The 13,634-nt window shown below is 43.3% G+C and overlaps 1 protein-coding gene and 1 long non-coding RNA gene across 2 annotated transcripts in view; one reads left to right on the top strand and one right to left on the bottom strand.

Moving 5' to 3' along the window:
• The window catches only part of LOC309525592, an 83,402-nt gene that overhangs the window by 23,955 nt on the left and 45,813 nt on the right, over nucleotides 1–13,634 (bottom strand). The gene's annotated exons all lie outside the window — the stretch shown is intronic.
• DRC11 (dynein regulatory complex subunit 11) overlaps nucleotides 1–13,634 on the top strand; it is a 97,963-nt gene that overhangs the window by 70,611 nt on the left and 13,718 nt on the right. Inside the window, exons 12-15 of the mRNA XM_082236523.1 lie at nucleotides 433–503; nucleotides 2,534–2,616; nucleotides 5,958–6,065; nucleotides 8,545–8,744. Coding sequence (XP_082092649.1) covers nucleotides 433–503; nucleotides 2,534–2,616; nucleotides 5,958–6,065; nucleotides 8,545–8,744 — 462 coding nt within the window. The remainder of the gene's footprint in view (nucleotides 1–432; nucleotides 504–2,533; nucleotides 2,617–5,957; nucleotides 6,066–8,544; nucleotides 8,745–13,634) is intronic.

Below are 13,634 nucleotides of genomic sequence, written 5' to 3'. Positions count from 1 at the left end.
CTTGGATTAAGAATGCTGCAAACCCAGAAGTAGGTGTTTTGGTTTGTGAACTTTGCCTTGGAATAAGAACATGTTTCGCTTCCTGTTGAGTGTGTTCCATTTGTAAATTGCGTCCCTTGCTGCTATGGGAAAGCACGCCTTGGTTTAAGAATGCTTTGGTTTAAGAACGGACTTCCGGAACGGATTAAGTTTGTAAACCAAGGTACAACTGTATTTGAGTGTAGTTAAGTGTGCTTGCAATTTTCCTCCAAGAATAAATTGCAAACACTAAAGTGAAGAAAGCATAAACAATGTGTATAATATATATATATATATATGGGCAGGAGGAGTTAAATCACCAGAGGCCACTAAAACTATTCAGAATCTTGTGCTAACTTTTAGCTGGGTGTAGAAGTATTGCCTTTGCTAACTTTCTCCATTTATGATCCTTAGAAAAAGAAAAAAGGGAAAAAGGGTGGAAGGAAGAAAAAATCTAAGAAGGAGAAAGATCTGACTCCTGACAGGTAAAAATGCACCTGCTCCTCTGAGATTCACATTGACACATCTCTCTCTCTCTTTGCTTTGTTCAAACACAAAAGAGAGTCAAAGTTGGTATGCCTAAGCCTGAACCTGGTAGCTCCAATTCCTTAGCAATTATGGAGAATCTAACATAGAATTCTTTTAAAATGGATAACATATAGAGAGAGATTTAGATAGGAAATGTCAACCACCAATTTGCAGAGAGTTCATTTTAGGTTATATGTACTGTGGACCTTAGTTCTGTGCATTTTCATCATATCTCTAATGGTTCTTTGAAGAATTGTCATTAAATTTTATTCCTTGTGGCAGGTGTAGGAACACCTGGTAGTTTCAGATATGTATCAGATTTTCCATCTGTTTTTAACATCCCTGAAATAGGACACTAGCTAGTCCTTCTGTAATAATTGAACAAAGCAGCATTTATTCCCTATATAAAACAAATCATAAAGTATAATCCTTGATGATGCCTCTTAGATTGCTGCCCATTGGGCTGACAATAGGAAGCTTAGGGTAAATAGTGTTGCCGGCTGCTCTGGAATCTCTTTGAAGACGTATTGGTGGGGTGGACATTAAAAAACAAGTAAACAACGAATAGCTGTAGTTTTACTACCTTTGCCAGTTACCTGACACTTCAAATCTAAATGTCCATCCTTGTTTTTTATTTAGATTTTTCCAGACTACCACAAATAACATTACTAAACTCCATCTCCATGCAAAAGAGTTTATGCCACATTAGAATCACAGAATCATAGAATTGGAATAGACCACAAGGGCCCTCGAGTCCAACCCCCTGCCAAGCAGGAAACACCATCAGAGCACTCCTGACATATGGTTGTCAAGCCTCTGCTTAAAGACCTCCAAAGAAGGAGACTCCACCACACTCCTTGGCAGCAAATTCCACTGTCGAACAGCTCTTACTGTCATTCATTCATTGAGTGGTGGGGGTTGGGGAGGCCATCCACTCTCAGAACATTACTAACTACCACTTCCAATATTAAATACGGAATAGTGCCCCTATGATTCATTCACAAACAAGGCTGGCCCAAAACATTTTGGCACCTGAGGTGAATTGCACAGTGGTACCTCTCCTGCCAGCAAAGAAGGGGTGGGTGAAGATAGATACCAGAAGCAAGGCTGGGAGGAGACCAGCAGCTCCTCCTCTTCACCAAGAGGTCACTGTAGAGGTGGCATTGGGAGGGCTGCCAGGCAGCTGGATCTGACGCCCCTGTGGATCCTGCCACCTGAGGCAGTCACCTCACCTTGCCTCATGGGTGGGCTGGCCCTGTGTGGTATTGTACCACTAACTAGGTCCAAGATAAGATCTGTGTACTACGAAGTTGCCTCCAGCATTTCAAAATACACAATCTTTTTCTTTCTTTTTAAAAAATAGCTTCCTAAAAGCTGCTTATTCACCCTGTTCTACTGACTTGCAGGAACTCTGCAATGATGTTGAACGGTGAGGTTATGTTTCAAGTAGCCTGGACGCAGTAATGTGAGAGGACCTGTGTTGGGAAAATGTTTAAACTCCAAATTTCTGCAAAATAATTTCATTATTGTATTGTTAGTGTTCCACAGTATTTCATACTGCTAATAGATGGAAATTGCTGTTAATGTTACAATAAGTGTACGAGTGTGTTTTCCCTAAAAATGAAAATGTAAAAAAATTCCTTCCTGTAGCACCTTAAAGACCAACTAAGTTAGTTCTTGGTATAAGCTTTCGTGTGCATGCACACTTCTTCAGGTATCTGAAGAAGGTATCTGAAGAAGTGTGCATGCACACGAAAGCTTATACCAAGAACTAACTTAGTTGGTCTTTAAGGTGCTACAGGAAGGAATTTTTTTATTTTGACTATGGCAGACCAACACGGCTACCCATCTGTAAATGAAAATGTAATTATTGTACATTTTAGCCATATACAGACATTACAAATGCTTACATGAGGGTGTGTTTTTTAAGTGATGATTTGCATTTTTATCTGCAAATCTGGGTGTTAAATTATGTATCTCTTTGTAGGACAATTGATTCTCTCTACCAGGAGCTGGTAGAAGCACAGATATTAATAAGAGCCAAGAAAGTGAAACTCAGCGATTATGTGGGTAAAGTATTAACTTTATGTACCAATACAGAAGTACATCTTGGTTTCCTTTACATTTACATATAATATTTTAAAATTGCAATGTTGTGCAACCTGCCTTGTGTTCCTATAATAGACTATGAATAGACAAGCTGCACCATTCATACCGATGTAGCTGGTTCCAGATATAAAAATTAATATAAGCTTAACTTCTGACCCAGTATGACAGTTGAAGCAGAGATCTCCAGGATTTAGTCTGTGATTTATAATCTTCATATTTTCCAATTCTGGTGCTTTGTCATTTCTACACCTGGCTGGCACCAAACACTAAATTAAATTATGCTTCCAATAGCATTTCCCTACCTGTGTTTTGAAGATGTTTCTTGGGAAGCTGCAAAGGTCAGACTGTGCACTTCAGAGATGCCACAGGAACTGAGCACAATTCTAGTCTCATAGTTAAATCTGACCCTCTTGCTGTTGCAAAGGCACTGGCACCAGCTATCTCCAGGCTGTTTCCCCTTACAGGCTTTTAAAACATGGGCAGAGAAAAGTAACATCCACACCAGCCCTAAATATGGAAGAATGTAAGCATTTATTCAAAAGCATAATTTAGACCAAGTTAAAAACATCTGATAGAGTATAAGTGGGTTCCACTATGGTGCCACTTCTCTGACTCACTTTTATACTCTGCTCCAGTTATGCAAACTGCTTCAGGTCCTGATGTGCAAATCAGTCATCCAGCCAGCGGATGGGGGCAAAAGACCAACCGAACCATCCAATAGCTGCTGCTTCCCTCTGAAGTTTCACTCGGGGTAGCCAGTGCTCATTACCCAAACCCTCCTGCAGTTTATCTGGTAAAGCAATTGATTAGTGGTTCTTGGGCTGAAACAATCTCAACATATGCTCAGACTTTTAATGGCGAAGAGGTCTGGCTTGCTGGCATGGAGCTGCGTATGGTATTAACTCTTGCGCCCGTCTGAAACAGGCTTCACAAGCCTGACCCTTTTCAGGATCTGCCTCATGGGTCAAATTTGAACAGGTAGGCAGGGGCAACCCACGTGTATATCAGATGATGCCAGTGTCAAAATCCCTTGTGTTCCAATCTCCAAGGCAGCAAAAAATTGCAACGTGAAATATCCCTGTTCAGGGTTCCTTCCAACCAGCCAGAATACTCTTCTCCACCACCCGCACGTCAGTTTTCCATTCCCCCTCCCAAACTACAGTCAGTATTCTATGCCCACTGAACATTGGATCGTGTGTGTGTGTGTGTAGGGGTGTTTCCTCTCCTTATGGTTTAGTCTTCTAAACATTGTTTGCACTTCTGCACACCTTGGTTTTCATCCAACCCTGCAAACACTTCCCTGTAGTACAGGGATGGGGGAACCCTTTAAGCCTGGTGTGCTAGATCTTGCCCACCCACTGAGGGCCAACTTTAACAGGTGGACAGGACCACCTGCCTGTCAATCATCTGACATCAGGGAATTGTCCAAAGATGGTTGCTACACTGCAGCCTCCTCTGAGCATGCCTCAATCCTTTTAGCTGACAGTCAGCTGATGGTTGCTTAGAAGGAGCCCCTTTGAAGTCTCAGCATAGGGGGAAATGTCCCTAGAACTGGAAGACTTTCCCCTCTGCAGAGAAAGCAGCTTGTATTCAAAGTGCTGGGAGAGAGTACAGATTGTGCATGGATTGTGCCTTTGGGTGATACAAAGATCAGCTTTCACGGAATGGATTTGCTATTGCCATATAAGATACCAGAAGCTGCCAAATTTGTCCAACACTAAAAAATATCTGCCAGCTTTACAAATCCTTAACAACCAATGGGCAACTAAACTGGTCATTGATGCAGTATTTTCAGTGTTCAAGGTGCCTCACACCCATTGCCGCACTCTCCTCACAACAACTCTGTGTGGGTGCTGTGGATAAGTATTTCCATAGGGAAGAGAGGAGGCTGAGAGTTAGTGACTTGTCTCCTCAGGCCAAGTGAGTTTGTAATTGAGATGAGACTTGAATTAACAACCTCCTGCATCACACCTCATTATCTTAGCCAGTGCACCAGCTCTCTGCTGTGGGCTTGTAAAGAAAATACCCACTTTTTCTATTTTTATGATTCAGCCTTATTTAATTTGCTGTTTGATAAATTTGCATTTATCAAAGGCACATAAAGGTTTTGTCAGGGAACTGACATCGGAGGGAGAGGCGAAGGGGAGGCTCCCAGATGATGCTGGCGAAGGACCCAGCAGCAGGGGGAGAAACAGCTCAGTAGAGGGGGAAGCCAATCAGCGCAACACCAGGGATAAAGGGGGGCAGACGGGGGAAGTGGAGAGAGGGCTCCAGGACTCTTCACTGGACATCAGTGAGGAGAGCCCAGGTCCTCCGCTACCCACGCCTTCCCGGCGCAGAAGACTCCCGCACAGTGAGAGGAGGAGGAGACTGGGTGTCAAACAACTTTTATGTTGGAAGAGGTTCAAGAAACGCCCACTGACGGATTCTGCCAGTGACTGAGGCAGCCACGATGAGAAGGGGCTGTGCAGTCAGAAAGGTTTAACAAGGCAAATTAACCGAGAAAGGCACCAGTTTACGCACGAGTAACTCATACCTATTACAGGTTTCAAAAGCAAAACCTTTAAAATATGTTCATGTAAATAAATACTAGCAATAAAAAGTTTACATAAATGTATGTCATCAGTACAGATTATGCTTCTACTGATGATGATAAATGGTACTCTTAAGACATTTCTCCTCACCGCATGTCAGTCCTTCTTAACCTGTGATTATGTCCATGGGTTACATGCTCTGTGGTGTCTCAGCAGCTAGAATCCACGTTTCCATGCTGAATGACTCAGCTAGCAAGGAGAGCCACTGTGGTCCCAGAGATAGCACACTGGATGCCAGCTGCATTTAGAGACCTGTCAAGCACACCCACAATCAAGCCCTTGTTCTTTACCTATAAAATTGGAACAGTGTTAACCTATCTCACATCAGTGCTGCAAGGATTCAATCTATTTAGTTTGTCTATGAATTCTGCCCACTGTGCAGTTGTCATTTTTATGTACTTGCCAATTGATGGTATACTTGTGAAATAATTAACACATTTGTAGAAAAATAGCATGAGGGTCAAAAATCAAGTCCACATTCATTTAAATTGCCGGCTGAATATTTCCACTTCTGTTTTTATTTTGTATTCATGTTGGGGGATGCATTCCAAAACCATATTAACAACTATTAGAACTGATAGATTTAAATCTGTTATGGCTTATCAGGATGCTAAACTTGTATTCCCTGGCAGTTTCTAATGTCTGGAGTTACACATTTTGTAATAATACAGTATCACCTATGAAGAAGCCTTTGTCTCTTCCCTGTAGGTGAGTACAGCTATCTGGGCTCTACCCTTCGGCAGAAAGACATAGAACCAATGCCTTCTCTCACAGATGTCAGGCAGCTCATCGCTCTGTATGCCATATTGCCATTAGGTAAGATCACAGGAGAAATGGTCAGAGGGCAGACACCATGCTTTGCTTCCTGTCAGCCTCATATACTTTTACTAGCTATGACAGTGCTTGATTGATTTTGGTTGAAAGCATTCTGCAGAATTCTTTTTCAATTAAGTATTCTGAACTGATACAGTATGGTTTTAATAGCATACTTAAAAGGGGAGCGTGGTTGCTATGTGTTTGACATGCCGTTTCTTTGCCATTTCTTGTTTGCATGTTAACAGTTTGGGAGCTGTAGCACATAAAGGAAGTCACTTGGGAAAGGTAATAGCTAATACAAGCTCCAGTGATTATAAATTTAATCAAGTTAGGGAAAAGGCTAAGGTTGCAATTTACCTTTTACAAGCCAGCTAATGTGTCTTGCTGTTGAACAATGGAAGCATTTATGGAATTAATCAGCTCATTTCATATATTGGAGAAAGTGCTTTTAATTGTTCTTGCCTTCTAAAACTCTAGAAATTAATAACCAAACATGTATGTTTTCTTAAATGTACTATCTGCATAGTATATTGTTCCAATATGATAAGTATAAACCTTTACTCGGGGGGGGGGGGGAAGGCTTTTCCTTAGGCTGCAGTAGAGCTCCTGTCACTTTTCTGAACATGATCCAGTCAATTTTACAGAAAGAACATCCTATCACACCTCCAAACTGGGCCAGTTTGCAGATTTTCAGAACAGATCCATGTTAGCAGTAGGGATGGAAGGATCTGTCAATTTCGGTTTCTCACTTTTCCAATCTAGAATTCTGCAAGATTTTTGCAATTTTAAAAAATTGTGGAGATTAGTCTGCATTTTTGTGTGAATTTCTCCCAATAAACAGGTTTTTGTTTGCAGTTTCTCCCATATATAATACTACTTGTATATAATTTCCATGAATATAATCATCTTTAGGCACATTTCCCCCTAATACATGCATTTTCCTAAACATAGTTTGGATGGAGAACTGCATCACAACATTCAGATAAGTGTGAATTTCGAAGGATGACTGTGTTTTGGTTCTCAGATTATCTCACAAAGTGCTAATTTGATAAATTCAGCTTTAAATACCGCATTGGCCCGAATATAAGCCACACTTTCCCCCCAAATTCCAACCATGAGCAGTTAAAGTGTGGCTTATATTTGCGACCTTACCAAAATTGGCTTTTAGATCGGCTGCGAGGCGGCACACAGTTGTGGGGAGCCATTGAACTGGTCTGCAGCAGCGACACTGTTGGATTTGGCAGAGCCTGACTGCAGCGCTGGGGACCACGTGGGCTCCAGGCACACTGCAGAAGCCTATCAGCTGTGAGGCAGCGTTCCCCCAAGATGAGCAGCGGCCGTAGCCCACGCAAGGTCTCCTACGCGCTGCAATCTCTGGTCAGCTGCGAGGCAGTTCCTTTACAGCTGGGCAGCGGGCGTTTTCCAGTTGCTGTATTCGGCATGGGCTTTGGTGGTGAGAATGTGCTTGTTTGGGACGGGTGCTTGTTGACCCCCTTTTACATCCCCCCCCTCCCTGGACAAGCGCCGTGTGTATTCCTCGTTGTGTGATTGCGCTTCGTTGGGCGGGTGCGTTTCGGAATTCCCCCCTCTCCAATTTTAAGGGAGAGGCTTACATTTAGGAATCGTCTTTTTTTCTATTTCCTCCTTGAATTTTAAAGGTGCGGCTTATATTCGGGTGCGGCTTATTATTCGGGCCAATACGGTATGAAATGAACTGAATTCCCTCACCTCCATGGCCATGGCCAGAAAAGGTGTGAGAACAATTAGAAACTCCCAAGACTGCAATCCAGTCAAAGCTACACACTTGTAGTGCTTATTGATTTCAATGGGATAGTTAAGTACTTGCTCTTTACTGAAATCATTGGGGCCTACAAGTACATAACTTGCCAAGTGTTTTGCCATACTGAATTTTTGCAGATGCATTACTAGATACACTATTTGTAGAAGGGTGCGTGGATTTTCTTATCTGTGTCTCTTTTCTAAACTGTTTAGAAGCAAGAGTTGTTTTTAAAAGTTTATGGGTGATATCTACTCAGAACTAAATCTTATTGAATTCAATGTGACATACTCCCAGGAAAGTGGAGTTTGGTCAGAGTAGACCCATTAAAGTCAATTGACTTCAATTACTTAAACCCATAAATTCCAATATGACTATTTGGAATTGCCTCTAGGAGACGACTCCATATTTTACTCGTTCCGTTTGTAATTATTGTAGCTCTTATCCTGTTGTATTGTGAAAAACTTTAATAAAGATCTTGTTGGGGGCGAAATGAGTCTATTCAGAGTATGTCTGATGTTAGACATCACCCTACACATTCCAGCCACTGACCTGAAAACAAAAGCTCTTGTTTTGGCACTGTCAAGCCTTCCCCCAAACCACTAATGTCTGGGCCAGCACTTGGGAATCACATGGTGGAATACTGGAATGACTACATATGTACCTATACATCGTCATATTGTTCCCATTTCACCTTCATAGGTTCTCAGTCTGTACATGAGAAAGCACCTCTAGTGAAAGCCTTGCTTTTGGCTGGACCCGAAGGAGTCGGGAAAAAGATGCTTCTTCATGCTCTCTGCACGGAAACGGGAGCCAACCTCTTCAATTTATCTGCAGCAAATATTGCTGGCAAATACCCTGGCAAGGCTGGTCTGCAAATGATGCTTCACATAGTGTTTAAGGTAGGAACACAAAAGATCCTCTCATTTTCATTTTTTCTTCAAATTTATGTAAAACTGTATTTTAGTTGTACAGTAAGTATTCTATTCCATATGCTAATAGGTGATTTACTGTGTATCTCATTTTGATTCATTGTTATAATAATACAATAATACATTAGGGAAGTTTTAATGTTTGAATCTTTATTCTGTTTTTAGTCCTCTGTTGGGAGCCGCCCAGAGTGGCTGGGGAAGCCCAGCCAGATGGGCGGGGTATAAATAATAAAATTGTTGTTGTTGTTGTTGTTGTTGTTGTTGTTGTAAATAAAATTGTAAGGCAGGCCCCACAAATAACTCAGAGATGCATTTTAAATAAAAACACACATTCTACTCTTGTAAAAACACGCTGATTCCTGGACCGTCTGCGGGCCGGATTTAGAAGGCGATTGGGCCGGATCCGGCCCCCAGGCCTTAGTTTGCCGACCCATGGATTAATCATTCACTAGTAACCCCAGTTCTAGCAGAAAGTGTTAAATTGCTTACCAACTTAAAGTTTCAAACATGACAGACCACATGACACACTTGGGAAGTAAATAGTAAGAATTCTACTAACATTTTAATCATTCTTTTTAACTGCCTATTTTTTAGCAACATCTTTTTTGTACAGTGGTACCTCAGGTTACCTCCTGCCAACCTAGCAGTTCGAAAGCACATCAAAATGCAAGTAGATAAATAGGTACCGCTCCAGAGGGAAGGTAAACAGCGTTTCGGTGCGCTGCTCTGGTTCTCCAGAAGCGGCTTAGTCATGCTGGCCACATGACCCGGAAGCTGTCTGCGGACAAATGCCGGCTCCCATGGCCTATAGAGCGAGATGAGCGCCGCAACCCCAGAGTTGGCCACGACTGGACCTAATGGTCAGGGGTCCCTTTACCCTTTACCTTTACCTCAGGTTACAGATGCTTCAGTTACAGATTCCGCTAACCCAGAAATAGTACCTCGGGTTAAGAACTTTGCTTCAGCATGAGAACAGAAATGATGCGGTGGCAGCGGGAGGCCCCATTAGCTAAAGTGGTGCTTCAGGTTAAGAACAGTTTCAGGTTAAGAACGGACCTCCAGAATGAATTAAGTTCTTAACCCGAGGTTAACCTGTGCATCAGAAACAATGCACAGCCTCAATGAGATGGAAAATCTGTGATGGATGCTCCTACATATGAAAGAATTCATTAATATCCTACACATAGAAGAACAGCATTTCAGGAATGAATGTCCTGGTATAGTCTTCTCCCTAACATATAGCTTTCAATGTTGTTGGTTATTTTTTGAAAAGAGGAACGTCATGTCAGATGCAGGTGTACCACTTTAGTGATCGCTAGATGTCAGTGTCTGGCACCTAGTTGTTGGCATCCATCCGTCTCATTGACTTGATTCCAGTTCTTGTGTGCAGCCAAGAACTGGAAGACTCATTCTTGCAGTGCATAATCCAACTATGGCTCTCCCTCCCGCAGCAGACAGTGATGGCCACCAGCTTTGATGGCTTTCAAAGGGGATTAGACAAGTCCGTGGAGAAGAGGATGGAGTCCATGGAGAAGTAGCTACTAGCCGTGATGGACGGCTTTGCTCTACTTTCACAGTCAGGCAGCCGTGCTTCTGAATACCAGTTGCTGGAAGTCACAGGAGGGGAGGAGGCCTCTTGTGCTCAGGTTCTACTCTATGTTTGGCCACTGTGAGAACAGGAAGCTGGACTAGGTGGGCTGTTGGCCTGATCCAGCAAGCTCTTCTTAAGTTCTTACTCATCTGAATGTGGTCTACATAGCAAATGCTCCCATACTGGCAGTTAAAATACAGATTTGGGGCTTGATAACTAGAACTCAGAAAGACCCAAGTGTAGTCCCTTCTCATATTTTATAATTATAATACACTTGCTAATTGCCAAGTATTATTTTAGAACTCACAGTGATGGTGAGGTAACTCAGATATTCCATTTACCAATTGCTATGAAAAATTAAGAGATTTTACTTAAATTTGTTCCCAGGGAGCAGAGATTCACCATTAGGCAGCTTCTTTGTCCCTAAAGCCACTGGCTGGTGGTTATTATAACATTAGAGAATCGTAAGTCATTAAACTTGTTGTTGCTGTTTAGTCGTTTAGTTGTGTCTGATTCTTCGTGACCCCCTGGACCAGAGCACGCCAGGCACTCCTGTCTTCCACTGCCTCCCGCAATTTGGTCAGACTCATGCTGGTAGCTTCAAGAACACTGTCCAACCATCTCGTCCTATGTCGTCTCCTTCTCCTTGTGCCCTCCATCTTTCCCAGCATCAGGGTCTTTTCCAGGGAGTCTTCTCTTCTCATGAGGTGGCCAAAGTATTGGAGCCTCAGCTTCAGGATCTGTCCTTCCAGTGAGCACTCAGGGCTGGTTTCCTTAAGAATGGATCGGTTTGATCTTCTTGCAGTCCATGGGACTCTCAAGAGTCTCCTCCAGCACCATAATTCAAAAGCATCAATTCTTCAGCGATCAGCCTTCTTTATGGTCCAGCTCTCACTTCCATACATCACTACTGGGAAAACCATAGCTTTAACTATACGGACCTTTGTTGGCAAGGTGATGTCTCTGCTTTTTAAGATGCTGTCTAGGTTTGTCATTGCTTTTCTCCCAAGAAGCAGGCGTCTTTTTATTTTGTGACTGCTGTCACATTTGCAGTGATCATAGAGCCCAAGTCATTAAACTAATGTGCTTCAAATGTAGAATATCTGAATATTTATTTTTATAATTTTTTTTGTAAAGATTGTTCAAAGCTACAAGCTTTGTGAAAAAACAAGTAAGGAGGCTCACCTGGTGCCTTTGTTACATAAGTCTAGGCGCCAGGCAAAAACATTCCTCTTCTCCCACCCCTTTGGCTATTTAAGCAGTCCTTTTAAATTGTGTGAGGAGGGTTTATACTTTGTTAACTATGTTGTGTAATTTTGTGTTTTTATATTGTAAACCGCCCTGTGAGCCTCGGATGAAGGGTGAGCAACCAACCCCTAAGCTGAACTGATAGGCTTTCTAAATAAAAATGATGGGCATGTGAAGCTGATGGAATGAGATGGGGGAAACAAGGAGGCCCAGAGCTTCGTCCTCAACTCCGTGTTTGCATCAGGCGCCTCTGTGGCAAAGCAAGGCAGAACTCACGCTGGGTGCAAGGCAGACTGAGACAAGGCAAGCGCCAGAAGGGTCTGGGCTGATCTCAGGGCTCAGGCTGTTTTCTAGGAACACAGAGCTCCAATGTTGCATTAGCAAGGAACAAATGTGACCCCTGCCAGCCCTGTATAGCAGCCACAGCTGCATCTAATGGTTAGGACCACCTGTACTGAAAGGTGCTAAAGGGACTCAGCCCTCTCCAGCACTCTCCTAGAGTGGCAGAGCAGGGGAGACTCTAGCCTCACAGGTTCTTCAGTAGAGTCCAAGGGTAGTAGATATGCTGGGTCCAGGAGTAACCCGGGAAACGCGGTCCAGGACCAGTCCAGAATCTGAAGGTTCTGCTAGGAGTCAGTCCAACAGGGTCAAGGCAGGACGCGAGGCAGGAAACCAGACAAGGACAGGTACAGGATCTCAGACAGGATCTAGCATACAGCAATGTTGCTCCCGCAACCTGGGGCGGGGTCCAACAGCCTTTTATCTTTGTCGGGGTAGCGGCCAGTCCTGATTCCCCCAGCGACTCACCTCCCTGTTTCACCCAAAGGCGAGCACTCCTCCTGCGAGTACTCAGGTCTCTCCTTCTCTCAGACCTTAGTCTCTGCAGCTCAGGAGACGTTGGTGGGTTACTAGACCCAGGGGCCGCCTCAATCCAACTGGTAGTGGAGCAGCTGTAAGTGATGGCCCAGCTGAAGGCAACAAGGTCATCCCCGCATGTGGAGCCAGGGCAGACTCAGGCCCCTGACTCGGCCCAGCTGGTGTTTGTTGCAGGGGAACCTGTGCAGACTGGGACTGGCCCTAGACTTGGTACAGATGATGCCTGAGGCAAAGGATCCAGTGCAGACTGAGTCTCCTCTGGGTCCGAATTTGAGCCCGAGACCCAAGCCCTCACAGTAGAGCCACACCATCTGGGAGAGGGATGCTGATCTCACAGGTGTGTCAGGTAACAGCGTTTCTACTTGCCCCACCCCTTCCGAATTGGTAGTCCTCAGCTGATGCCGTGTTATTTTCAATCGTGCATTCTCTTAACATTCATACAGCTTATAGTGTTTTTGTAAATAGTCTTTAAATTTTTTCCAGTCCTCTTCCACCGTCTCTTCTCCCAGGTCTCGAATTCTGCCGGTCATTTCAGCCAGCTCCATGTAGTCTATCAGTTGCGTCTGCCATTCTTCCAGAGTGGGCAAATCCTGTGTCTTCCAATGTTTTGCAATGAGTATTCTTGCTGCTGTTGTTGCATACATAAAGAAAGTTCTATCCTTCTTTAACACCCCTTGGCCAACAATGCCCAAAAGGAAGGCCTCTGGTTTCTTAAGGAAGGTATACTTAAATACCTTTTTTAACTCGTTGTAGACCATTTCCCAGAAAGCCTTAACCCTTGGGCATGTCCACCAGAGGTGAAAGAATGTTCCTTCAGTTCCTTTACATTTCCAGCATTTATTATCGGGCAAATGATATATTTTTGCCAGCTTGACTGGGGTCATGTACCACCTGTATATCATTTTCATAATGTTTTCTTTCAAGGCATTGCATGCCGTGAACCTCACTCCGGTGGTCCATAACTTTTCCCAGTCAGCAAACATAATATTGTGCCCAATGTCCTGTGCCCATTTTATCATAGCTGATTTAACAGTTTCATCCTGCGTATTCCATTTCGACAGCAAGTTATACATTTTTGAAAGTACCTTGGTCTTAGGTTCTAACAGTTCTGTTTCTAATTTCGATTTTTCCACCTGGAAACCTGT

The sequence above is a fragment of the Podarcis vaucheri genome, assembly GCF_965113315.1.
Source record: "Podarcis vaucheri genome assembly, chromosome: 1".
Classification (NCBI taxonomy): Eukaryota; Metazoa; Chordata; class Lepidosauria; order Squamata; family Lacertidae; genus Podarcis; species Podarcis vaucheri.
Note: the sequence above shows the minus strand (reverse complement) of the source record. Positions and strands in the feature narration are given on the sequence as shown.